This window comes from Panthera leo, chromosome D4 (assembly GCF_018350215.1).
Source record: "Panthera leo isolate Ple1 chromosome D4, P.leo_Ple1_pat1.1, whole genome shotgun sequence".
NCBI classification, from domain to species: domain Eukaryota; kingdom Metazoa; phylum Chordata; class Mammalia; order Carnivora; family Felidae; genus Panthera; species Panthera leo.
This window is the reverse complement of record NC_056691.1, coordinates 73,233,317-73,260,498: the sequence shown is the minus strand read 5'-3', so window position 1 is coordinate 73,260,498 and position 27,182 is coordinate 73,233,317. Positions and strand designations below refer to the sequence as shown.

At 46.9% G+C, this 27,182-nt stretch overlaps 1 protein-coding gene across 3 annotated transcripts; it reads right to left on the bottom strand.

Moving 5' to 3' along the window:
• Positions 1–119: 119 nt before the first annotated feature.
• Positions 120–21,187, bottom strand: BSPRY (B-box and SPRY domain containing). Of its 3 annotated transcripts, XM_042913789.1 has the most exons (7): positions 20,487–21,187; positions 16,292–16,390; positions 9,430–9,660; positions 8,062–8,087; positions 2,722–2,846; positions 1,266–1,480; positions 120–396 (listed from the first exon to the last, which is right to left on the bottom strand). In XM_042913789.1, the coding sequence occupies exons 1-7, from the start codon at positions 20,661–20,663 to the stop codon at positions 370–372; spliced, it is 900 nt and encodes a 299-aa protein (XP_042769723.1). In that variant the 5' UTR covers positions 20,664–21,187; the 3' UTR covers positions 120–369. The 3 variants fall into 3 exon arrangements, with proteins under 3 accessions (XP_042769723.1, XP_042769720.1, XP_042769722.1); XM_042913786.1 differs by having other exon boundaries at positions 120–1,480; XM_042913788.1 differs by having other exon boundaries at positions 120–1,480; positions 8,062–8,084.
• Positions 21,188–27,182: the final 5,995 nt, after the last annotated feature.

Sequence of the window (27,182 nt, the reverse complement as noted above, 5' to 3'; positions counted from 1 at the left end):
GAGCTGGGAATGCGGACGCGGGTGAGGAAGACCTTGATTTCCTAGCAAGTGCACCTCTTAAGACGTGAGCTGGCACTTGGGAGATTTGCCCAATTACCAGCAAAGAACATGGAGGAAACTTCAATCTTGTAAAACCTTTAATAACATACGTGTTCGGTAAGGCTGGCCCTCTTACTCCCTCAGCTCTCTCTAGGACTTGAAGCCCTTACCCCAGGTCTCCACATTATGTTGGGCAGGGAGGGGGATGTCAGGTAGGGGAAAAGTTCGTCCCTGTGACCACAGGTGGGCACAGCCGAGCTCAGCTGCCAAGTCTGAGGCAGAGCTGCCAATGGATGTGCGGCGGTCGAGTTACCTGCAGGTAGGATCCCTTCAGTCTTCTGAACCATCAGGCTGGACCTGGTGGGACACAGCGCCCCCTGTGGCCAAGAGCAGCCTAGCAGGAGTTTGGGATCCCTTTCAGGTTGTCCTCGTGTGCTAGAAAAAGATGTTCTCTCTGTGCCTTGTCAGGAAAAGGACTGAGAAGCACCAAACTGAGGGATGAAAGAGTTTCAGCCACAGGACGTGCTCCAAGCTGGGGGCAGAGGGCTGGAAGGCTGTGCTTTCCCAGAAGAGTCTACCACATACACCCAGGCACCTTTCCATCCGTCCATACATTCGCCAAATATTTATTGCACAATCACTAGGCACCAGGCACCATGCCGGATGCCAGAGATAAAGTGGTGAACGAGACACCCTCAGAGGAGCTGATGTATGGTGGATTTGGGAGACTAAGGCCAGGGAGTAGCAGGCCTACTGTAGATACCTCGCACTTAACAGCTGTACCCAGATCTGAAATGGATCCCTACCCCTCCTAAAGCTGTCCCTTCAGGGCAACATTTGGGAAAAGGACACTGGGCAGGAACATGGCCTGGAGGCGTAGTAGGGAGGAGGCCTGGGCTCCCCGTGGCCAAAGGTCAGCGGATGATGGAAATGGTCTGGTCGGCCACGGCAAAGACCGGGAAGAGGGGCCCAGAAAAGGGCGCGTGGTGGGTGTGGAGCACCGTACCCGAGGCCGGCTCGTAGAACAGCAGTTCCTGTGCCTGCAAGTCCAATAGCACGCCCAGCTGGGCGGGGCAACGCAGCAGTGCCAGGGACTCGTGCTGCCCAGCGTGCGAGAAACGAAACTCCTGGTCATAGCGGGAGAAGACCCAGGAGAAGGCGTTGTGGCCCAGCCGGGAGTCATTGCCAGAGCCCTTTCGGGGCAGCTGGCCTAGGGCCACACCCACCTTATAGGCACAACTGTTCTGGACATTCACCATCCAGGTGTGCAACCCAGCCTGGAAGGAGGTGGCGGCCAGGGCATTGGGCCAGTGGTCAAAGCGCTCCGGGCCATCTGCATAGGCCTTGGACTTCTTGGCATTGAAGGTCAGGGTCCTTCGATCGTCTGACAATTGCAGGAAGGGGCTGACGGTCCTCTCATCAATACGCACATCCTCTGTGCCTGCCAGAAACAATTCTCAGAGTTGCCCAAGGCCAACCTCAGCCCTAACCTGGTCCTGCCAGGCAGCAAAGGGCTCCCTCACCACCCAGTGGCAGTGTTACCTCAGGCAAGCCATTTACTCTCTGTGAGCCTCAGTTCCCTCATCTGTAAAATGGGGATAAATAGGACTTACCACAGGGTGGACACGAGGACTAAATGAGATGATACCTACAAAGTGCCCAGTATTAATAGGTGCTCAATAAATTGTGGCCATGATAACAGTAGTTACTATTAGTCCAGGATCCTCATCTGTAAACTAGAAATAAGGCCCAGAGAGGAGAAGCAAGTTGCCCAAAGTCACACACCTAGTTGGGAGCAGGGCAAAATGAAGATTTTGTTCCTACATCTGGCATCCGGCATCGACTGCAGTGATTCCAGTTGGGCCTATCTGTGGCCTCCAGATCAGGCCTGTCCTGGGGGAATGACCCCTGGGAGCCAGGAAGCATCAGATACGCACTTTTCCAACAACTAACTAAATGGGACTGCTGGCAAATTGGGCACTCTCTGCTACCAGCATCTACAGAAGACAAGCGATAGCTTGTACTAAAAATTTTAGGCTAACCCATGGGGGAGGAGGGCTAAAACTGAGGAAAAATTCAATCCGTTAACCAAACCTCTCTGTGAATTGTGCAAACACGACAACTAGGAACACAGAAGCTTCCATCTAGCTTGGGGGATTCTGCTTTGAGAACTTCGGCGCTAGGAGGGAATTCCTGCAGGGAAAGACCATGTGGCATTCACATCTGAGGCCTTAGCATACGGCACAAGGCCAGGCCACGGTCTGCCTGAGTCAGCAGCGTTTAAGTGAACAAGTGAGGTGAATCCAGGCAGCGCCGTTCTCTCTCCAGATGCTTTCCAGTTGGCCATCAATGATATCTTTTTAAAGAGAAACTAAGGTTCCAATTAAGAATACTGAGCTGTCCCACTAGGGCAGGACATAGATGTGATTTCTGGGAACAAGATATCACTTAGGCCCAACAGAGCAGTTTAGTCTGGAAACGGAAAGGACCTGGCCCAGCTGTCCCAAGCCAGTCCAGAACCTTGGCTCCACCAACAAGGCTGCATCCAGCATCACTCAGTGCTTAGCTACCGAGCCAGATGCTCTGGTCCCCAGCCTGACCCAGCAGCAACCCCCCAGCCAGTCAGCCAGCCAGCCAGCCAGCCAGGTGTTCAGCTGGTGCTGGGCCCTAACAGCTCCTAACCTGAGAGGGACCCGAGAACCGCGGTCACCCAGAGTTGGGTAAGTAGTGAGCTCCGAATGCACTTCTCATTAAAGTTTAACTTGTCCGAGTCCTGGGGATCCAAAATGCCTTCTGCTTCCTCAGTCCTTGTGGAGGAAAACAAACAAACAAACAAAAAACTAGACAGAAATTCAGGAAGGTTCCAGAAATGGATCTAGATCAATATAGGGTGATGAGAAGGGGACAGAAGTAAATAAAATCCTCTTCCCATGAGGGTGACCCCAAGATTGGCAGCCAGCCCCACACAGGAGCCCCCAAAGGAGGTTTGAGCCAAACAGAAAAACGGGTTTTCCCCTTATGCGCCCCCCCCAACCCCCCGGAACATTAATTCCAGCCAGGCAGATGATTTCCAGGGAAGTAAATATTTGGTGCCAGTGGTAGAACTTGGAGTCTGTCTGCTCTGCAGGGGAAGCAACCTGCTATGTCTCTAAGTTAGCAGCAGAGCAGGGATGCGACCTGAGCCTCTTACACCCCAGTCTTTCCACTCCCCCATCCTGTGCAGAGAAAATCTCACCTCCTTCCAAAACCTACTGCAGCAAAACCTATTGGTTTGGTCAGAAGGTACAGCCGCTCCTCTGCTCTTAAAATGCAAACACCTTTGAGAGATCCCACAAGAAGGGACTATCAGTTATCACCCGAACCATAAATAGGTTCTGGTGCTTTGCTCCCAATAGCTACCTCTCCTTGGCTCAGAAGGGCACTGGGTTTGGCTGGAGGGAATATGGGAACAGAAGATGCCTAGGAGGGGAGAATTACCATTTATTAAGTATCCAGGTTTTCTCTGTAGAATCTCACGTAATCTTTGCTATAACCTGGGAGGTAGTTGTTATCCCATTTGACAGGAAAGAACAGAGATTCAGAGAACGCACTCCGCTTAAAAAGGGGAGCTGGGTTCAAGTGCTGACTCCATGCAGAAATAGAACAAACCCAGTCTGGAGTCCAGGCACCCCTCAACATAATTTCCCCCTTGATCTAAAATGAAAGTGATTAAGGGGTATAGGACAAAGTGAGGGTCCATCACTGAGCTTTGCAGACACCTGAACTGGGTGCTGAGAAAGAGCTCTGCCACCGCCCCCAACCCTGAGATCAGGCAGCAGTTCTGAGGGCACGCACTCTTCCCCAAGTCTCCTGGCCCTGCCCACAGTGAAGGAGCAGGGAGAGAGGGTGGGGCATGTCTCCTTAGGGATGCAAGCTCTTTGGGAGACTGTCACTGACTGTCCTGGCTTGGGAGGAGCAAGATGGACAGAGCCCTAGGAAAGCTGAGAGCAGGCTCTGGTAACAAAGGCCCTTTGTGGTCAGGACAAGAGAGGGTCTGTTGCCATCTTCTCAAAGTGCTGAAGTTGGGGCTGGAGAAGCCCCAGCCATCAGGCGGGGAGGAAAGAGGAGCGCCTGTGTTGGCAGCGCTGGGCTAACCGAAGGCAAAGCTGAGGCCAGTGGCAGACATGAGCGTCTAGACAACCAGCTAGTCCGGCACCCCATGGTTCAGAAGGGGAAACTGTGACCCCAAAGGAGTGGGAGTGCGGTGGGGCTGGGATCCGAATGCCTGTCTGTGCAGCCGGACCTGTTGCTGTGGCAGCCAGGGCCGAGCCCAGACGTGGATGTGGCACCAGCAGATAAATCAAAACTGAGGGATATTCTATAAAACTGTTCTAGGCTCTTTAAAAGTATTTTGTTGTTGTTGTTGTTTTAAAAGGCTAAGGAACAGGGGCGCCTGGCCAGCTTAGTCAGAGGAACAAGCAACTCTTGATCTCAAGGTTGTGAGTTCGAGCCCCATGTTGGGTATAGAGATTACTTAAATAAATAAAACTTAAAAAAAAAAACAAAGGCTAAGGAACAATTCCAGATTAAAAGAGACCAGATTGGGGGGGGGGGGGGGGCGCCTGGGGGGCTCAGTCGGTTTAGCATCTGACTTCGGCTCAGGTCATGATTTCACGGTTCGTGAGTTCGAGCCCAGGGTCGGGCTCTGTGCTGACAGCTCGGAGCCTGGAGCCTGCTTTGGATTCTGTGTCTCCCTCTCTCTCTGCCCCTCCCCCACTTGCTCTCTCTCTCTCTCTCTCTCTCTCTCTCTCAAAAAATAAATAAGACATTAAAAAAAAGAGAGAGAGAGACCAGATGGTTCAGGAAACAAAAACCATACCAAACACTTAAGAACTTTTGTGGCACAACTGGCAACATTTAAATACGGACTGTATGTCAGATATAATAGTATTATGTCGACATTAAATTTTCTGAAGGTTCCTGTAGTTGTGTAAGAGATTGTCTTACACAATCTTGAGAGAGGATGCTGAAAAAGGTCTCACTTTCTACAACTTACTCTCAGGTCAGAAGAAAAAGTGTTAAGTATTCACTCGTTAAATAGATAGGAAGCGAATGACCAACAGACCAAGAAAGAGAGCAGATGTGGCAAAATGTTAACAATAGAGCTTTCTAGGGGGAGTCTGTTGTACTATTTTTGCAACTCTTCTCTACGTTTGAAATATTTCAAAACAAAAAAATCAAAGATCAGGTTTTTTTTTCAAAAACACAGAGCAACTTGAAATTAAAGACAGGACAGTTTTAGAGGAAGATGAAGAAGGTAAAGGAGAAAGGAAAGACTAGCAGACGTGTGGAATGATTCTAAGAGGGAAAAAGTAGGAACAAGCTAAGCCTTTAAAGGAGACAATAAAATTGGGGGCATCACTTCACAGACTTTCCAAAGAGTGACATACATCTATACATACTGACATGGAGAGCTTCCAAAAGAACCTGGTAAGTTCAAGAACAGCAAGTATAAAAGAAACCAAACTGGTAAAAAAAAAAAAAAAATTTTAGGGGTGCCTGGGTAGCTCAGTCGGTTAAGTGTCTGACACTTGATCTCGGCTCAGGTCATGATCTCACAGTTCGTGAGTTCGAGCCCCATGTCGGGCTCTGTGCTGAGGGCACGGAGCCCGCTTGGGATTCTGTCTCTCCCCCTCTCTGCCTCTCCCCCCACTTCCTTTCACAAAATAAATAAACTTAAAAAAATTTTTTTTGAGTGGTAACCACCCCTAGGATTCTATCTACATAGGAAAGTCCACAAGACACACACATCTGACTGTTAAAACTGATCACCTCCAGGGAACAGGACTGGGAAGGGGTGATGGAGAACTTACAATGTTTCAACTTTTTTAAGTAATCTCTATGACCAACATGAGGCTCAAACTCATGACCCTGAGATAAAGGGTCACATACTCTACCATCTCAACCAGCCAGGTGCCCTGAGACATTTGAAATTTTACATGTTTTTATATTGGTGGCATGTTTTCTCTTTCTCTCATGCACATGTATTACTGCTGAAATTTAAATATAAAAATAGGGACACCTGGGTGGCTCAGTCGGTTAAGTGTCCAACTTCGGCTCAGGTCATGATCTTGTGGTTCGTGAGTTCAAGCTCTCTGCTAACAGCTCAAAGCCTGGAGCCTGCTTTGGATTTTGTGTCCCTCTCTCTCTGCCCCTCCCCACTCACACTCTGTCTCTCTTTCTCTCTCTCTAAATAATAAATAAACATTAAAAAATTTTGTAAATATAAAAATGTATAAGAATGGGGGCACCTAGGTGGCTCGGTCAGTTAAGCATCCAACTTTGGCTCAAGTCGTGATCTCACAGTTCATGAGTTTGAGCCCTGCATTGGGCTCTCTGCTGTCAGCACAGTCTGCTTCAAACCCTCTGCCCCCCTCTCTCTCTGCCCTCCCCTGCTTGCATGCTCTCTCTCTCTCAAAAATAAACATTGAAAATATACAAGCATGGTCTGTGCTCCTCAAGTACAGCTCTGCAATCTCTCACCGAAGACGTAAGAATTTTTTTTTTTCTTTTTAAAAAATCTGCTCTCTTTCTTGGTCTGTTGCTCATTCTCTTCCTATCTATTTAATGAGTGAATATATGACACTTATTTTTTTTTCTGACCTATTTGAGAATAAGTTGCAGAAAGTGAGACCTTTCATGTCTAAATACTTGAGCATCTTTTTCTCAAGAACAAAGACAGTCTCTTATACAACTACAGAAACCCTATTAAGTTCAGAAATTTAACGTTGACATACTACTATTATATCTGACATATAGTGCATAGTTAAACGTTGCCACTTGTGCCACAGAAGTTCTTAAAAGTGTTTGGTGTGGGTTTTTGTTTGTTTCTTGATCCATCTGGTCCCTTTTAATCTGGAATTGTTCCTTAGCCTTTTTTTTTTTTTTTTTTAAGTTTTATTTAAGTAATCCCTACACCCCATGTGGGGCTCAAACTCACAACCCCGAGACTGAATCACATGCTCCTCCCACTGAGCCAGCTAGGCGCCCCAAGAATTTAATTTCTTTGCCTGGAAAATTATATCTTCTTGGCTACTTCCTCAGGCTCTTGGCTCTCAGCTTTTCAGGACCTAGGAAGAACTTGGTGAAATGCTTTTATAATTGCTTAATTAAAATGCAAATTTTGAGTGGTAATACAGACTTAAGTTTCAAAGATTCTTTTTTTTTAAAGTTTATTTATTGAGAGAAAGAGAGAGAGGAAAGGAGGGAGAGAGAGGGGGAGGGGGAGGGAGAGAGAGAGAGAGAGAGAAGATGCAGGGAAGGAGCAGAAAGAGACGGAAAGAGAGAGAATCCTAAGTAGACTCCACGCTGTCAGTGCAGAGCCCAACGAGGGGCTCAAACTCAAGAACCGTGAGATCATGACCTGAGCCGAAATCAGGAGTCAGATGCTTAACTGGCTGAGCCACCCAGATGCCCCTCAAAGATTCTTTTGTCAGAGAAGGGGCGAGTGAGGCAGGGAAGACAGTGGTGGGACAGGTGTCGGGTATCGGTCCATGCCCCAACTCTGGGGCTTAGGCAAGTCCCTGCCCATCTTGGAACATCAGTATTTTCATCTGTAGATGGGGGATGTAAAACACTCCAACAGGGTAACTGGATTTTTTTTTTTTTTTAACGTAGGCTTCACACCCCACATGGAGCCCAACATAGGGCTTGAACTCACAACCCTGAGCACAAGACCTGAGCTGAGATCAGGAGTCGGATGATTAATCGACTGAGCCACGCAGGCACCCCTGGGTATTTTTTTTCATAGGATAACATTTAAGAAAGCCCATGGCCAACCTCTGATTAATAAGTATTTATTTCACTACCCTTCCACATGGATCTAAAGCAGTTCTCCAAGTTAGGGGCAGGAAGACCCCTATCCGTGGAGCATGACTCCAGGGAAGCCACTCAGCTGGACGCCTTGGCCTTTCTCCCAAGAGCAGCAGGGCCTGAATGCAATGGTTTCCGTGACTGCCCAACAAATTATGGGGCCATACTCACCTTTCAAAAATCTCCTGTTCCTTCTGCTGTGAGAAAAGAAAACAGAGTCAGGCTTGGAACCAGGACGTCAGCAGGTAGTCAAGACTTGAACGTACTCAACTGGCATATGGAGGACGCCATGTGGACAGACCCTAGGACAAGAATGCTATTCCTGCTTGAAGACCCAAAACAAAGCTATCTGGGTTCTTCTCTGCGCACCTTCCCATCGTGCACTCAGAATGAATCACTGTCTGCTGTGCCCCATGGCATCCCCAGTTTCCCTAAGTAACACTTTAGGACACTCACATATTTACTAACATTTCACCCCCACCAAGACTGTCAGCTCCTAGATGGCTGGCACTCTTACCGAATCCTCTAATGTGACCGTCCCAGTGTCTGGGACAGAATGTACTCTGTCCCTGAAAGCCGTGCGGCTAAATGAATGCACAATCTAGGGCATTCCACAAACTGCCCTACTTGAACCGCAGTGAAGAACAGCTCAGTTGTTCCACATCCTCATTTCTCTTTGTGGCATGTTTACTCCGATGTCAAACCAGCCCATTAAAACAGCAAGTATCTGCATATCTATATAAAGTATTTTGCAAGGATATGTACCAAAATATTAACCATAGTAGTTTCTGGGTGGTCAGATTAAGGACGTCTTGTCAGTTCCCTCCCCCTACACATTTGTGAACCCTCTCTACCTCTCCACTTCCTTTAACATAGCTGCTACTCTTATCTCTCAGGCTCCGGCTTCTAAGTTACTGCATCCAGGAAGCCCACCCTGACCACTGCCACCCCCAAGCCTGGACTGTGAGGTCCTCTACTATGGGACATAACCCTCCATTATCCTAGTTGTCAGTTTGTGTATTTCTTAAAGCTGTGGGGTACTAACAGCTGTATCCTATAACTCCACCCTGTGGCACAATGGCACATAGCAGATACTCAGTAAATACTTGCTCACTATTAAAAGAATAGCTGTAGGGGCGCCTGGGTGGCGCAGTCGGTTAAGCGTCCGACTTCAGCCAGGTCACGATCTCGCGGTCCGTGAGTTCGAGCCCCGCGTCGGGCTCTGGGCTGATGGCTCGGAGCCTGGAGCCTGTTTCCGATTCTGTGTCTCCCTCTCTCTCTGCCCCTCCCCCGTTCATGCTCTGTCTCTCTCTGTCCCAAAAATAAATAAAAAATGTTGAAAAAAAAAAAAAAATTAAAAAAGAATAGCTGTCAGGTACAAAAAAAAAAAAAAAAAATCCATATAATTTTATTCCCTTGCTTCATCCCTGCTCCAAAGTATCCTTATCTACCCAGCTCCTACCTCATAAACATTCTCGATGTTTTAAACTTTGGGGGTATTTGATTCACTGGTTGTGTCCTCACCCCTGCCTGACTTACAATCAACTGGAGGTCATCCAGGTGGGTGAGCATGTCCACCAGGCTGGTCCGGATGGCGTCGAGCTTCTGCAGTGCCTCAGTCCAGTGTACTCGCTGTGTCAGGATACTCTGGTGGGCCCGCTCCTCTTCGCCGTGTACCCGTTCCAGCAACCGCTGCTCCTCACTCTCGCACAGACTCCTCACCAGACCCAGCCTCTGGATGACCAGTTCCCGTGCCGCGCTGGCCGTGCTCTGATGAGGGATAAAACAAGGAATCGGGTCCTGGCAAAGCCCGGTCAAGATGAAGAGGACTTGGGCTCAGTGTTTAGGAATGCTGGGATTGATCTGCAATGTCCGCCACGGGCACGGTCATGGAAGAAACTGTGTTTAAGCCATCTCAGCCTTAAGAGTTCCCAAATCTGGTTTAGGGTAAAGAAATGTGAGATCCAGACATCCAGGTCATATCTCACAGAGGCAAGATCGCAGAATCGAAGAGCTGGGCATGGTCTAGAGATCAACTAGAACCCATTATCTCCCAGCTGACAATACCAAGGCCAAGGGACCAAGGTCAGAGAACTGTAGAACTGCGGAGCAGAAGGCCTACAAAGTCATCCCCATCAACAGGATCCATACCAACAGAAGTCCAGTTGATATTCTGACTCTGTCTGCGTGAAAAAAGTTCATTACTTCCTAAATCTGTCCACTCCAATGGCTTCCTTGGTAGAATTCTTATCTGTCACACAGGAGGCACGAAATCAATTCTCCAGTGATGTTGACGTGACTCCTAGTAATTAGCACAGTGTCTGGCACACAGTAAGTACTCAAATATTTACTGAATGACTGAGGGGAAAGTTTTCCTGACTAAGTCAAACATATCTTGGTAGCACTCACAGGCCAAGTGCAGGAGATAATGGTCCCTGCTTTACAGAAGAAACGGAGACCCACAGTTTGCCCAATGAAGAGGAAGAGAATGAATGGCCTAAGTGAACCCAGGAGTTTGGACTCCAATTTCAGTGTTCCCTGAGACCACATAACACAAGTACTTAGGAAATCAGGCTTTAGACACCGTGCCTAGATTTAAATCTCAGCCCATCCACTTACCACCTGTGGAACAGTTGAGCATGTTAGTTACTTGTCTTCCCTGTGCCTCAGCTTTCTAATCTGTTAAACGAGTATAATAATAGTACCTACCTCATAAGGTTATTGTGAGGATTAAATGAGTTACTACATACAAAGTTAACAGAACAAAGCCTGGCACATACGTGATAACATGAGCTGTTGTTCTCTCTATCCCACCTTGCTGCCTTGCCCACAGCGGTGGGTGTCTGTACTCAGTGTTTGTTCTATGTATGCGATCAGGTTCAAGAACAGACCCTCACCCAAGATGCATCAGATATTCTCCGACTAGAAGACCGTAATCAATTTCGATACATTTCTTCACTCTTTCCCAGAAAAGGATAGCAGAGAAAAAAAACTTCCCTTTCCAAAGATATGCCAGAATAAACTAAACACCGTCCTAAAACCAAACACAGAAATGCTGGGAAAATAGTCCAAAGCATCCTTTTAAAAGTGAAGGGGCTCTGGCAGCTAATGTAAAGGAAATCCCCTGGGGTCCAAAAGTAGAAAGGAAACTGAAAAGCAGAGTAATTGAGAGCAGAGACTCAACTGCCCTGAATGCAGCTTGTGATTTATTTTAAAATTTTACACTCCTTTCAACTTAACATGTCCCAATAACGACATCTTTAATCAGAAATGGAATATTTCTTATGAATGGGAGAATTTATTAAAAGATGTACTTTAACGAAAATATTGGACAACATGTAAGACCAGAGGGGTTACTAGGTTAAAGCATTCTTATGGTACTTGTATTACTCAGGTTGAGTCATTTGAAACATTAAATATTTGTGTTAAAATCTTAATGGTACCAAAAATAGACCATAAGTAGAATGTATAACTTTTTTTATACGTTTATTTTTGAGAGAGAGAGAGAAAGAGAGGGAGAGAGAGAGAGAGAGAGGCAGACAGAACACACGGGGGAGGGGGAGAAAGAAAAGGGAGACAGAGGATCCAAAGCAGGCTCCAGGTTGTCAACGCAGATCCCGATGTGGGGCTCAAACTCACAGTGAGCTCATGAGATCATGACCTGAGCAGACGCTCAACCAACTGATTCACCCAGGCACCCCAAGAATGTAGGGACAAAGACAGAGGAGGGGTTGATTAACCCAAAAGACAAGAAAGGAAGAAAAAGCACAGAAAAAGCATAGAAACTCCTATATGTTTCTACTATATAGAAAACATAAAATGATAGCTATAAATCCAAGTGTATCAGCAACCACAATAGTGATAGACTGTTTAAACTCCCTAGGTAAAAGGCAGAGATTATCAGATTGAATTTTTTTTTTCAGATTGGATTTTTTAAAAAAGGAAACAAAACCCGGTTATAAGACACACCTAAGGGGCATCTGGGTGGCTCAGTTGGTTAAGCGTCCGACTTTGGCTCAGGTCATGATCTCGCGGTCAGTGAGTTAAAATCCCATGTCGGGCTCTGTGCTGACAGCTGAGTCTGGAGCCCGTTTCAGATTCTGGGTCTCCCTCTCTCCCTGCCCCTCCCCCACTCACACTCTGTCTCTATCTCGAAAGTAAACAAACATTAAAAAAATTTTTTCTTTAAATAAAAAAATAAGATACACCTAAAGTGTAAGTACATAGAGAAGTTGAAATAAAAGGAAAGAAAACCAAAATATGGACAGAATTATTAGGAAAAATAGACAAGTCCACAGCATGATGTGAAACTATAAATGCCCCTGTCAGCAGTCAGTAAACCTAGCAGAAAAAAATATTGTTAAGTACAGAGAAACATTTACCTAAAGTGACCATGTTTTAGGGTATAAAGCAAGTCTCAACAAATTTCAAACAACTGATATGCAGACTATAATGCATTTAAGTTAGAAATTAGTGGGAAAGGGGCACCTGGGTGGCTCACTGGGTTAAGCATCTGACTTCAGCTCCGGTCCTGATCTCACAGTTCATGGGATGGAGCACGGCATCCAGCTCTGTGCTGACCGTGCGGAGCCTACTTGGGTTCTCTCTCTCCCCCTCTGTCTACCCCTCTCCTGCTCATGCTATCTCTCTAAGTAAATAAATAAACTGTAAAAAGAAAAAAAAAAAACCAACAACTTATAACTGAATGAAAATTTGCATCAAATTTGTGAGAGGTACCTCTAGCAATACCTAGAAGGAAATATTTGGCCTAAATGCTGACCTTGAGAAAGAAGTCAGACTAAAATGTATAGACTGTGTTCAGCTAAGGGAGTTATAAAACAATGGAATATATTTTTAAAAAATTAGAAAGAAAAAAATTTGAAAGATAAGAGGAAAGGGGCGCCTGGGTGGCTCAGTCAGTTAAGCGTCCGACTTCGGCTCAGGTCATGATCTCACGGTTCGTGGGTCCAAACCCCACATCGGGCTCTGTGCTGACAGCTCGGAGCCTGGAGCCTGCTTCAATTCTGTGTCGCTCTCTCTCTCTCTGTCCCTCCCCCACTTGTGCTCTGTCTCTATCAAAAGTAAATAAATGTAATAAAAAAAAATTTTTTTTAAAAGATAAGAGGAAATAATAATATACTTATATTTAAAGATACAAAAGAGGGGTGCCTCGCTGGCTCAGTCAGAAGAGCATGCAACTCTTGATCTCAGTGTTGTGAGTTCAAGCCCCACACTGGGTGTAGAGATTACTAGAAAAAATAAACAAACTTAAAAAAAAAAAAGAAAGAAAGATACAAGAGAGGATCAAAATACTAAAAGCCGGTTCTTCGAAAAGATTAACAAAACAGACAAAACTGTGGCAACTTTAATCACAATTTAAGAACAACTTTATGCCATTAAATTTTAAAATAGACAAAATATATAATTTATCTAGAAAAAATTTACTAAAACCAAAGAAAAAGAAAGAATACTATAGTCATGGTTGGAAATGAGTCAGTAGTTAAAAATCTATCTACAGGGGCACCTGGGTGGCTCAGTCGGTTAAGTGTCAGACTTCAGCTCAGGTCATGATCTCACAGTTCGTGAGTTTGAGCCCCGCCTTAGACTCTGTGCTGACAGCTCAGAGCCTGGAGCCTGCTTTGGATTCTGCGTCTCCCTCTCTGTCTGCCCCTCTCCTGTTCACACTCTGTCTCTCTCTCAAAAATAAATAAACAAAAAAACAACAACAAAAAAGAATTCATTAAAAAAAAAAACCAAAAACCTACCTACAAAAATAACACCAAGCCCGGATAGTTTTACAGGGGGTGTCACCAAATACTCAAAGCACAATGATTCCAATCTTAACACAAATTCCTCCAGTGAAAATAGAGTTCTGTTTCCCAACTCATTGGATAGAGTTTATATAACCTTGACACCAAAATATGAAAAAGACTGTAAGAAATGAAATTCATAAATTAATCTCATTCCTGAGTATAGATACAAAAATCCTTTTTAAAAACCCAAACTAAGATTAGCAATCCAAACTCAGAATTTTGTACAACAATGATACAGGGGATGGAGGGGAGGGGGTTTGGTGATAAAAGGGTAACACAGGGGATCCTTATGATGGAACCATTCTGTATCTTGGTTGTGGGAAAGGTCACATGAATCTATACATGTGATAAAACTGCATAGAACTAAATACACACAAACAAGAATTTAAATGAAAACTTTAAGGAGGTGCCTGGGTGACTCAGTTGGCTGAGTGTCCAACTCTTGATCTTGGCTCAGGTCATGATCTCAAGGTTCGTGGGATCGAGCCCTGGGTCAGGCTACCCATCTACCTGCACCTGTGTCCATACACTCTGCCTTCCATTTCTATGGATGAATGCCCATGCTCTTACCTATGGGTAACTCTCCCCCATGGTAAATGGCTGCCCCATCCTCCCAGCTCTCAAGTAAAAAAATTTAAGGAAAAAAAAAAAAGTTAAGAGTTATCCTGCCTCCTCTCCCTTTCTTGCCTGCATCCACTCCATCAGCAAATCTCACTGTTTCCCCCTTCAGAATACACACATAGAATCCAGACACTCCTCACCATCACTCATGTCCACACGACTCTTGACTTTCACCTGGATTCCTGTACCAGCTTCCTGCTCAGTCTCCCTGCTTTTACCTTTGCTGCCTATGGTCCCTTCTCAACACAGCAGCCAGAGTGCTCCTTTTTAATCTTAAGTCATGTCATCCTACTGTGCTCAGAAATTTCTAGTGACTTCCCACCTTACCCAAACAAAAGGCAAAGCCCCTCTGGATGCTATCCACCTCCCCCCCCCCCCCCCACTCCCTGCCTCTCTGACTTCACCTCCTATTGCCTTCTCCCCTGTTTACTCTGCTTCAACCTCTCAGGCCTCCTTGCCGCTCCTCCAATGTGCCAGATACGCTCCCACCTTAGGGCTTTTGCACTTGCCATTCCCCCTTTCTAGAACTCTTCCCCCAGATATATGGACCATTCTGTAAACTTTGTATCAATACAATATCAATACTTAATTGAGTCATTCCTGATCACAGCATCTATAACTGCAACCCCCGTTCTCAACAAGGAACATCCTTCCTCCCGTGTTATATTTCTCCATAGCCCCTTTCAACTTTTGACATAGCATGTATTTATTGTTATTATCCTTCCCCCCTGACTACAATGTAAGTTTCACAGAAACAGGATTTTTCACGTGTTTTTATTGTTCACTGTGGAATCTCTAGCACACAGAACAACAGCCCTTGGCATGTGGTGGGTACTCAATAGATTTGTTAAATAAATACATAGATGATGAAATGTGATGAGTATACCCCTTGAAGTCAGCATCTGCTACACTGTACTCAGGTCCTAGCCAGTGCAGTTAAGGCAAGAAATTATGGGGCTCCTGGATGGCTCAGTTGGTTGAGCATCTGACTCGGCTCACATCATGATCCCAGGGTCCTGGGATCGAGTCCCACATCGGGCTCCATGCTGAGTGTGGAGCCTGCTTAAGGTTCGTTCTCTCTCTCTCTCTCTTTCTGCCCCTCTCCCCGGCTTGCACTCCCTCCCTCTCCCTCTCTCTCTCTCTCACTAAAGTAAAAAAAAATATTTTAATGTTAAAAAAAAAAAAAGAGAAAAAAAAGGATAGAGAAAAAGAGAGAAACCATCATGCTGAGAGAAGCAAAAATGGACACAGAATAGTTTTGCTCATACTAGTTAAACTGGGTTTCCTTTCACACAATCAAAAGAACCTTGACTAAGACAGTGTCAAGCCTGCTCCATGTACATGTTGGGGAGGGGAGGGGACGTACAAAAGAATTCACAGCCCCTACCTGTGGGGGACATACTTGAGAGTGAAGATGCAGCAGTGGCAATGGGGCAACAGAATAAAAGATCCGCAGTGGGGGGTAGCAGAAGGAGCACTGGCCTGGGAGTCCGAAGATCCAGACCCCAGAACTGACTCTGGCAGGAGGCTGTGGATCTTGGGCAAGTCACTTAACCTCTATGTGGCCCATTTCCCCGTCTGTAAACAAGGTTGTTACTGCCACCTACTGCGTAAGACTGTCATAAAGAATACTCAGTGTAAAAGTCCTGAAGTTATTTTGTAAATCAGGGGCTGACGACGAAATACTTAGATGGTGGAAGAATGCTACCTTTCCTGATGCTTTACCCCAAGAAAGTCATTTTCCAGCAGTATTTGCCCCAGTGTGGTACTGGCAATAGTCCTCTCTGCCCGGATGGCAAAAACCAAGGCTCAGAGAGATGGGAAACCGTCCTTCCTGGGCATCCAGTTTTGCTAGTAGCAGTTTGAGTCTGTGAGGTTGGGAAGGGATCCTAGGCTAGTCCATGCCCCTAAGGCTGGAGTCTTATCCCAGGAGGGGTCCAGAGTAGAGGGGAAAGATAACTACCTACCACTGCTCCCTGGTTCTTTCCTGGCAGGACCTCAGCCACATACTTGGTGATGCTGGCACTCTGAAACTGCAGCCTCTCACACTGGTCCACAATCTTGTTCTGCAATACAAATGACACCCATGGCATCTTGATCCTCGTGGATCCATCCACCCTCTCCCAGTGATTTTCCCCTTTTACCCCACCTCAGCCACTCACACCCACCGTCATATCCCAGACCTCATTAGTACTAAAAACTATAGCACCTGCAAAATCTTCACTTCAAGAGTTCCACCCCCTGGGGCACCTGGGTGGCTCAGTTGGTTAAGGGTCTGACTCTCGATTTCGGATTTCAGCTCAGGTCATGATCTCGTGGTTCGTGAGTTCAAGCCCCACATAGGGCTCTGTGATGACAGTGCGGAGCCTGCTTGGGATTCTCTCTCTGCCCCTGCCCTGCTTACCTGCTATAAGCAGGTAAAATAAATAAATTAAATTAAAATAAATAAATAAATTAAAATAAATAAACTTAAAAAAAAAAAAAGGCCCACACCCTTTCCACCACTTCCATCACTAACTCTAGATTCTCCAGTCCAACAATTCTTTCTTCAGCTTAGCGGGAGCCGCCAGTATATCAGTCTTACCACTTTCAGTGTTCATCACCCACTTTTTTGGTGATTCTCTCCTTATTCTGAAACCGTGGCTCAACATTACAGTCACTTTCCTGCTGTATACACTCAATGCTCCTTTTTTTTCTTAATGTTGATTTATTTTGAGAGAGAGAGAGAGAGAGAGAGAGAGAGCAGGGGAGGGGCAGAGAGAGAGGGAGACACAGAATCTGAAGCAGGTTCCAGGCTCTGAGCTGTCAGCACGGAGCCCAACGTGGGACTCGAAATCACAAACTGTGAGATCATGACCTGAGCCAAAGTTGGAGGCTTAACCGACTGAGCCACCCAGGCGCCCCTCACTCAATGCTCCTTCTAACCGAGCTCCCCGATTCTCCACAACTGAGTGGAAGAACATGGCTTCTCAAACGGCCTTTCCCTAAATTATCCCCGTTGGTGAAACAACAAAACCTCATTACCCTAACCAAACCCCAGGAGTTACTCTCCAACCCTGCATGTATCCAATCCCTCAGCGAATCCTATCAGCCCCGGCTCCAAAGTGTCTGTCTGTCTGTCTGTCTCTCTCTCCCCTCTGGCCACTTCTGGTCACCTCCACTCTTGCTATTCTACCCAGATCATCATATTATCTGTCACAAAAGCTGCTATCAGAGCCTCCTCACTGGGCTTGGCCCCCAGTTAGCCACTGCCACCTTGTGTAAGGAAATTAGGTCAGGTCATGTCCCTGTTCAAAACCCTCCAATGGCTTTCCAGCATCCTCACAGTGAGATCAAGCTTCTCACTTTAGCCAACAAGGCCCTGTCTGATGTGACTCTGCCTATTGTTCCAGTGTCACCTCCTAGCACTCTCCACGCCGGCCTTCTTCCTGTTCCATAAACACACCAAAACTTGTCCTGACAACAGTGTCTTTGCACCTGTGGCTCCTCCTGTGTCCAGTAGTCACTGTATCCTATATACACCTATCTACAAGTCCCCTCCCCCACTCCATTCAGGGTCCCCCCTTCTCAAGCCCTCTCCGGCCACCCCCACACACCATTCCCTTACTCTGCTTATAGATCTCCCTTGCATTTATCACTCTCTGCCTGCATATTATGTGTTTGTTTACTTTTTTGTATTTTTCCCCCCACCACTGGAACATGAGCACCATGACACTGACTTGTTCTCTATGGCCCACTACCTAGAAGAAAGTCCCTCCTACACATAAGAGGCCCTGACTAAATATTTGTTGAATGAATGAACATCCACTTCTCTGACCCCACGAAGTTCAGCGGTTCCCATCCCCCAAAGCTGGGAGCATCCCCCAGGAGAGCAGGGGAGAGTTGTTAGAAATGAGGAAGCTGAAGCCCATAGAAGTAACTTGTCCAAGAAGATACGGCCAGGCCCTGCTTTTCCACTCCATTTCTCCAGGAACTTGAACTCCTTCCTGGCCAACAGCTCCTCCACTACTTCCCCTTGGAGCTTTGCCCCAGTTCCATCTGTCAAAAGGCAACTCAGCTCCTCTTCTAGGCAGCCCTTGCAAGGCCTTCCCCCAGCCCCACAATCAGGAATTAGTCTTAGACTTTGCTGGTCCAAATACTAAGTGAAAACAAACAAACGAAACACACACACACACACAAATACTGGGCTGGCTGGGAGGAAGCTGTGATCACCGCACGCCACAGGGCCAAAGAAATTGAGACTAGCTTCCAAAAAGCTGCAGGACAAGAATCCAGAAGGGAGGAGAGAAGTTGAGCAGGTGCCCAGTTCAGTGACCATCTTGCCCTGAGGCAAAATTTCTTTGCTGGCTAGAAGGACAGCAGAAAGAGTGTGCAAATGCCATAATATGCTCAAAATTGGAGAAAGGGCAAGAAACACCTCCCTCCAGGCAGAGGAGAAGAATGTGCTTAGGGCTTGGGGGTGGGGGGAGGGTGGGGGAGGGGTTCAGAGAAGGCTGACTTCATTCCGAATCAAGCACCAGGCCTGCCACCCTTGCTCAGCCTTCCTCCCCTTCTACCACTCAGATTCAGCTCTGATGGCAACTTTTTAAAAAGGGTTTTATTAAAATCTCACACCCATTAGCATCACTTCCTCTCTCAACGGAAGCAAAGAGGTAATTTTCTCTGGCCTAGTCAATGACTCCCTTGGTCCAGCTCCTGAATATGAGGAACCTTGGAGGAGTTACTGCCCTGATCTGGGCCTCAGTTTCCTCATCTGTAAAATGTAGATAGGATACCACTTCAAAAGCTTGGTCTGGATGGAGTGAGATGATGGATATTTAAGTGCTTTGGTACTCATAAAGTTTCTATCCATGATGCAAGTTTATTATACCACATTACCCAAGTTGATTTTCATCACCACTTATTGAGGATGGATAGTGGTGACAGGTAGGACCAACCAGGAGCTTTCAGGGGTCACTGAATAAGTGAATCCTTCTAGGCCATTTGGGTGTGTTTATTACACCCCAGTCTGAGTCCCCAGGGAGAGCCCTCAGGGCCTCACAGATGGGCAGAACCTGGGTGAGGGTGGGGAAATCAAGCCACTTAATGGAATGGCAAGGAAATCCCCAGGGGTGACAGCTAGGGCGGAAGGAGGGAGGAAAACCCAGGGTGACTTGGGCTCCTCAATCTCAGCAGATGGGTGGGGAAGTGGGGGTGGTGATGAAGGTGACCAGCCTGGGGGTAAACTGGAGTGGAGGTCGGGAGAAACTCTAGATTAAGAGGTCCAACAGGAACCTTTTAATTTTTTTTTTTTTTTTTTTTTTTTTTTTTTTTTAGCGTTTATTTATTTTTGAGAGAAAGAGACAGAGCATGAGTAGGAGAGGGGCAGAGAGAAAGGGAGACACAGAATCTGAAGCAGGATCCAGGCTCTGAGCTGTCAGCACAGAGCCCGATGCAGGGCTCCAACTCAGGAGCTGTGAGATCATGACCTGAGCTGAAGTCGAACGCCCAACCGACTGAGCCACCCAGGCGCCCCAACAGGAACCTTCTAAGATCCAACCCGCCCACCTCCGTTTACCCAGGTGAAAGCAGCTTGGAGTACAGTCAAGGCCAACCCCGAAAGGGACAAGAAATCACCTCACCAGGAAGCCTGAAGAGTGGACGAGGGGAGGGGCTTTGAGCCCAGGGGCTGAGGGGATAGGAGAGCCGGGTTTTATCTCAGGTCAGCTTCCACCAGGGCGGGGGATGGGTCACACGCTGTCCCGGGCAACTGGAGCAGTGGAACCGCATACTGCCCAACGCCAGGCCCGGCTCTCACCCCCCAAAAAAGCAACGGAGGAGGAGGGGGCAGCTGGATCTACCACTCTGTGGTAGGCTAAAGAGCATTTCACCCATTATTTTAGGTCTATCACACAACAACCCCCAAAACTGTGCCCTCAGACTACACGTGAGGACACTGAGGCTCAGAGCGAGATTCCAAGGGAGGTCGGGAGGCGGGATTCGAACTCACGTCTCCCGTGACTCCAGAAGCCACACCCTTACCGCCTCGTTCCACAGCAGTGACACGGCCGAGCCTGGACTCCTGGACCGGGAGCCGGGTCTCCGCCAAATCCCTCACTGCGCGCCATCCGGGCGCCCCTCCCCTCCGGCGCCCCCCACCTTCCGGCGCCCCCGCCCGCTCACCCGCAGCTCTTCCGCGCGCTCCTCGGCCCGGCGGACGCGGTGCCCCCGGCAGCGGCCGCCCAGCCCGGTGCAGGCGGCGCACACGGGCCGTCGCTCGGAGCAGCAGAACCAGCTCAGAGCCTGGCCGTGCTCCGGGCACAGCGGCCCCGGCTCCGGCCCCGAGCTCTCCGCAGACATGGCCGAGCGCCCGGCGCCGCGCGCTCCACCTGTCGCAGGTGGCTGCTGGGCGGGGCCTCCCTGACCCCGCCCCCGGCCCCCGACGGGTGTCCCCGAGCGCCGGCCGCCCCGCTTCCTGCCGGCCTACCCTGGCGGCGGGTGGCCTGCCGCCAGGCGTCCGCGCCCCAGCCCCGACCCCCGCCCAGGGTCCAACCGCTTCGGCTGTCTTTGTGATTTTTTTGCTGAATTAAATCGCGTTTGTATACGTGTTAGTTTTGTAACAAACATAAAACACTAAACATTAATGTGACCGTAGGAAACTTAATTGAGCATTTAAGTGCCAGACTTTTGTTAAGCGCTTCATAAGCGTTTTATCATGTAATACAGCAGCCCTTTTTGAGAGGCAACTTGAGACAAGTAGCTAGAAGCTAGGTCCTGGTGGTAGGCTACCTGGGCTCAAATCCCATTTATCTGCTCCCAGACAGCGCCTCCATGGCCTCGGCTGTAACATGGGGATAGCGTCTGCACCTGCCTCACGGATTTGTGCTGAGCATTTAATGATTAAATAAGATCTGGAGCACAGACTGCGGCTGCAATTGCTAAGCGTCTGTTAATAGTACAAGGAAAGTATTACGATGTTCCCCATTTTTAGGGAGGTTAAGTAACTTACAAGGAGTCACAGTTACTAATTGGTAGCAATGAGATTGGAATTCAGGCAGTTTGATTTGTGGCTAATAGGATTAATGATTTTTTAACTGCATATTAAGGTCCAATGAGAAACATCTGTATTAGGCTGATTTCCCCCAAAGTATTTACAACCAAATCTTTTTTTTATTTTAAAATTTTTAATGTTTTTATTTATATTTGAGAGAGAGAGAAAGAGGAGCAGAGTGCAAGCAGGGGAGGGGTACAGAGAGCGGGGACACAGAATCCCAAGCAGGCCCAGGATCCGAGCTGTCAGCACAGAACCCAAGGAGGGCGGGCTCAAACTCTCAAACCAGAGCCCAAGTCAGACGCTTAAGGGACCGAGCCACCCAGACGCCCCAAACATTTTTTAAAGGGGAGTGATAATAGTATCTATCTCTGAGGGCTGCTTCAAGAATTAAATGAGATCTTGTATGCAAAGTGCCCAGCTTGGGTGTTGGGAGTATGGTATACACTAGAGGCTAAAAAATGTTTTATTGTGTATGTGAGGATCTGTAAATACAGTTGTAGCAGGCCTTCAGAATGTAAATTGTGTGAGGTACTTTGCAAGGGGAAAGCAGCATTCCTGGCATCAAAAGTCATGTCTAGGGGCCCCGGGTGGCTCAGTCGGTTGAGCTCCAGCTTCAGCTCAGGTCATGATCTCTGGGTTGTCTGGCTCTGTGCTGACAGCTCGGACCCTGGAGCCAGCTTTGGATTCTGTGTCTCCCTCTTTCTTTGCCCCTCCCCCGCTCGTGCTTTGTCTCTCAAAAATAAATAAATGTTAAAAAAAAATTTTTTTTAAGTCGTTTCTAGTGGGAGGGTGAAGCCTTCATCATAGCATTTACCCTCTTCCTGGGGTGGGGCTGGAAATGGGCCACCATAACTAGAGATTGGGGTTAGAATTTCTTTGTTCTAAGGGGTGGGGGTGGAGAGGGCTATTAAACCTTACAATGAAACAAAGAAAACAGAAGTGATTTTGTGTGAAGGAAAAGAGACTGTGGAGGCCGGAGGCAGTAGGGGTTAAGGTCCTTGGGAAAAGTAAGGCCTGTTTACTGGGTGTGGTCCTGGGGAGCAGTCGGTGGCCCTGGGAGGGCGGGAGTCAGGGAAGCAGCAGCAACATTGCCAGAACTACTTCAGGCAGAGGACTAGGAATTGCAAGGGGCCTGGGTGGGAATGGATTTACTTTTATAGAGTTGGGATCAACTCAGGGGCTGAGTTGGACTGGAACTGAAGAATCAGCCCCTTCCCTTCCTGTGCTGGCGCTTGACTCAAGTTCCCACACAAGGCCTCAGGATACTCCTAAATTCCCAAGTGTGGCTCTCAAGCTTTATTCTTCGGAATTACCTGAGGTGGTTGGGGGAGAGGGTAGTTAAGCATTCACACTCTCCAATAAAATTCTCATTTACTAGATCTGGGGTGGAGCCAGGAATCTGCAACTGTAGCTGTTGCCCTGAAACTAAAATACAAATGGGCTCTCTGACCACCCATATAAACACTGCCCCAGGGCAATGGTGACCTTTCCATCTCCAAAAGAAAGAGAAAGAAAGAAAGAAAGAAAGAAAGAAAGAAAGAAAGAAAGAAAGAAAGAAAGAAAGAGAAAGAAAGAAAGAAAGAAAGAAAGAAAGAAAGAAAGAAAAGAAAGGTAGGGAGGAAGGAATGAAGGAAGGAAGGGAGGAGGAAAGGAAGAGAGGAAGAAAAAAGAAAGAAAGGAAGAAAAGGAAGAAAAAAGAGAAATTATTGCTCCTACAGGGCGCCTGGGTGGCTCAGTTGGTTGAGCGTTCAACTTTGGCTCAGGTCATGATCTTGTGGTCTGTGAGTTCGAGCCCCTCCTCGGGTTCTGCACTAACAGTGCAGACAGAGCCTGCTTGGGATTCTCTGCCTCTCCCCCAGTTGCACTCTGTCTCTCTCTCCTCAAATAAATTAAGAAAAATTGCTCCTAGTACAGGTTCTTTATTTCAGTTACGTATTCATGTACATATGTGAGCACTGGGGACTGAATGTATTTTTTTTTTTTTTAAGATTTTATCTTTAAGTGATCCTTGTGCCTAACATGGGGCTCAAACTCATGACCCTGAGATCAAAAGCCACACGCTCTCCTGACTGAGCCAGCCAGGCACTACCAAATGTATTTCTTATTGAGAATCAGGGTCAAAAAGTTTGGCACTGCTGCTCTCAAATGACCTCTGGAGCTTTGGTGGGAGTGAGGAGGGCTGTACTTGAACTTTAGGGCTTGCTTAGGCAGAACACCCTGAGCTGGGGACAGAGAAGAATGGACACTTTTGTTACATTTTAGTCATTCAGCAGATTTATTGAGCACCTACCTATATGCTGGGCCGTATTTAAGACGCTGAGAATACAACCTTAAAGAAGAACAAAGTCTACTCTCCTGAACAAACAAAATAAAAGGACATGTAAATAATGTTGGTATGTGAGAAGAGCTATATGAAAAGTACTCAAGCACATAGAAACAGGGCTTGAGGGAGGGCTGATCTAGAAAGGATGATGGAGGAGGTCTCTTGGAGCAGCAGCACGGTGACTGGAAAAAGACAGCAAGCAAACCGTGAGAAAATCGGGGGAAGGAGCTTTCCAGGCAGAGGAACCAACAAGAGCAAAATTTCTTTTTATGCCAGGAACTCTGCTTCCCCCTCACCAAAGAACCACACACAATTTACATTCTGAAAAGGTGCTATATACTTACATCCTCACACACAATAGAATATCCTTTAGCCCCTACCATATGACATAGGTGGGGACATGGAGAGGCCGCTTTTAGGCAACAGGCTTGAGCAATAAAAACCTAAGGTGAAAGGGCCCCAGTGATCCCCAGGCTGAATGCAAACAGGTTCACTAAGCGACCCACCTCATAATATCATCCACAGGCCCTAACTTACCAATAGGGTACTTAGAACCAGGTACAGTTACCATAAAAGGAAAATTCCATGCATTCCTGTGCCTCATTCAGTGCTTAACTGTAGCCCCCCACCGCTGCCTCCTGGTAGACAGTCTCTCTTTTGCTGTCCTGCCTGCTTGCTCTCTTGTGGTGTATTCAGTAAACTTCTATCTCCTTTGTTTTGCTTTAGGTGAATTCTTTCACCACCCAAGCCGCCAGCCTCCACCCAATCTGGTTGCCGCACAGAGCATATTTATTTTTATAAAATTGGGATTATCTGGGGTTGCCTGGGTGGCTAGTTGGTTAAGCATCCAAACTCTCGACTTTGGCTCAGGTCATGATCCCATGGTTCTTGGAATAGAGCCCCACATTAGGCTTTGCACTGACAGTAGAGAGGCTGCTTGGGATTCTCTCTCTCTCTCTCTCTCTCTCTCTCTCTGCCCCTCCTCCACTCATGCTTGCCCACATGCTCACTCTTTCTCTCTCTCTCTCTCAAAATAAACTTAAAAAATGTATATATATGTGTATGTATGTATATATATACATACATGTATATATACACATACATGTATATATACACATACATGTATATATATAAGAATATATATATACATACATACATACACATATATATACATACATATGTATATACACATACATATATATAGGCACCTGGGTGGCTCAGTCGGTTGAGCATCCGACTTCTGCTCAGGTAATGATCTCAGTCTGTGGGTTCGAGCCCTGCATCGGGTTCTGTGCTGACAGCACAGAGCCTGCTTGGGATTCTCTCTCTCCCTCTCTCTCTTCCCCTCCCCCATTTGTGCACATGCACTTTCCCTCTCTCTCTCAAAATAAATAAACATGAAAAAATTAATTTAAAAAAATCTTTTTCAAAAATATTCAGTGAGCATCTACTATGTGCTAAACCTATACTGTTCAATACCATAGCCACTAACCACAGATGGCTTCTTAAGTTACATTAAAATTAAATACAATTTAAGGGGCGCCTGGGTGGCGCAGTCGGTTAAGCGTCCGACTTCAGCCAGGTCACGATCTCACGGTCCGTGAGTTCGAGCCCCGCGTCAGGCTCTGGGCTGATGGCTCAGAGCCTGGAGCCTGTTTCCGATTCTGTGTCTCCCTCTCTCTCTGTCCCTCCCCCGTTCATGCTCTGTCTCTCTCTGTCCCAAAAATAAATAAACGTTGAAAAAAAAAAATAAATAAATAAATAAATAAATACAATTTAAAATTTAGGGGCATCTGGATGGCTCAGACAGTTAAGCATCCAACTTCGGCTCAGGTCATGATCTTGCAGTTCATGAGTTCAAGCCCAGCTTTGGTCTCTGTGCTGGCAGTTCAGAGCCTGAAGCCTGTTTCAGATTCTCTCTCTCTCTCTCTCTCTCTGCCCCTCCCCCACTTGTGCACTTGCTCTCTCTCTCTCTCTCTGTCTCTGTCTCTCTCAAAAATAAACATAAAAAAAAAAAGATTTAAAATTCAGGGGGCATCTGGATGGATCAGTCAGTTAAGCATCCGACTCTTGATCTAGGCTCAGATCATGATCTCTCCATTTGTGAGTTTGAGGCTCACATCGCTGATGGTGCAGAGCCTTGTTGGGATTCTTTGTCTCTCCTTCTCTCTGCCCCTCACCTGCTTGTGCTCTCTCTCTCTCTCTCTCTCTCAAAAAAAAAATAAACTTTTTTTTAAAAAAGTTAAGTTCTTCAGGGGCACCTGGGTGGCTCAGTTGGTTGAGTATCCAACTCTTGGTTTCAGCTCAGGTCATCATCTCAAGGTTCATGGGTTCAAGCCCCATATCGGGCTCTTTATGGAGCCTGTTTGGGATTCTCTCTCTCCCTCTCTCTCTGCCCCTCCCACCTCTCAAAATAAATAAACTTAAAAAAAAAAAACAAAACAACAGTTCTTCAGTTGCACTAGCCACACTTCAGGTGCTCAGTAGCCACATGTGACTTGAGGCCAGCATATCGAAAAGTACAAACATAGAACATTTCCATCATAGCAGAAATTTCTATTGCAGTGCTGTGCTGGATCTTGTATTAGACATCAGCAATAACTACAGGTGTAAACAAGACTGTGTCATTGCCTTTATGGAGCTCATAATCCAGTGAGATAAACCAATAAATGGGAAATCACACAATGTTAGGGAAAGTGTGGGGGCCTTGGAAGCACAAAGGAAGGGTAGCTAACTCAATCTGGAGGAAGAGAGAAATGGTTAGGGAAGACCTGAGGGTAGAGAGGGAGATGGCCTCTAAGCTGAGGATAGTTAGCCAGACGGACAGGTGAGATGCCCTGGCCAGAGGGAACACTGTGTGCAAGGATTCAAAGGCAGCAGCAAGGTGAGCCAAGAAGCTGCAAGTAGGTTAGACCATTGAAACCTACAGTGTGGCTGCCAGAGGTGGAAGCTGAGGCTAAAGAGATATAGACCAAGCCTTACTGACCTAGTGAAGGAATTTGGACTTTATTTTGAATATCAGTTATCTATGGTCTATAACAAACCGCCCCCAAAGCTTAGTGGATTAAAATGACAAGTGTTTAGGGGCGCCTGGGTGGCTCAGTCGGTTAAACAGCCGACTTCGGCTCAGGTCATGATCTCGCGGTCCGTGAGTTCGAGCCCCGCGTCGGGCTCTGTGCTGACAGCTCAGAGCCTGGAGCCTGTTTCAGATTCTGTGTCTCCCTCTCTCTGACCCTCCCCCGTTCATGCTCTGTCTCTCTGTCTCAAAAATAAATAAACGTTAAAAAAAAATTTAAAAAAAAATGACAAGTGTTTATTTGCTCACAATTCTGTGGGTTGGCAAATTGGGGCTGAAACTCAAAAGTAGCACGATGTCACTTCTACCACATTCTATTCGTCAAAATAAGTTACTAGACCAGCCCTGATGGGAGAAACTACAAAGAATTTGTGGCCAGTTTTAATCTATCACACTCTGGCATGATGTTGGCTTGAAACTAGGTGG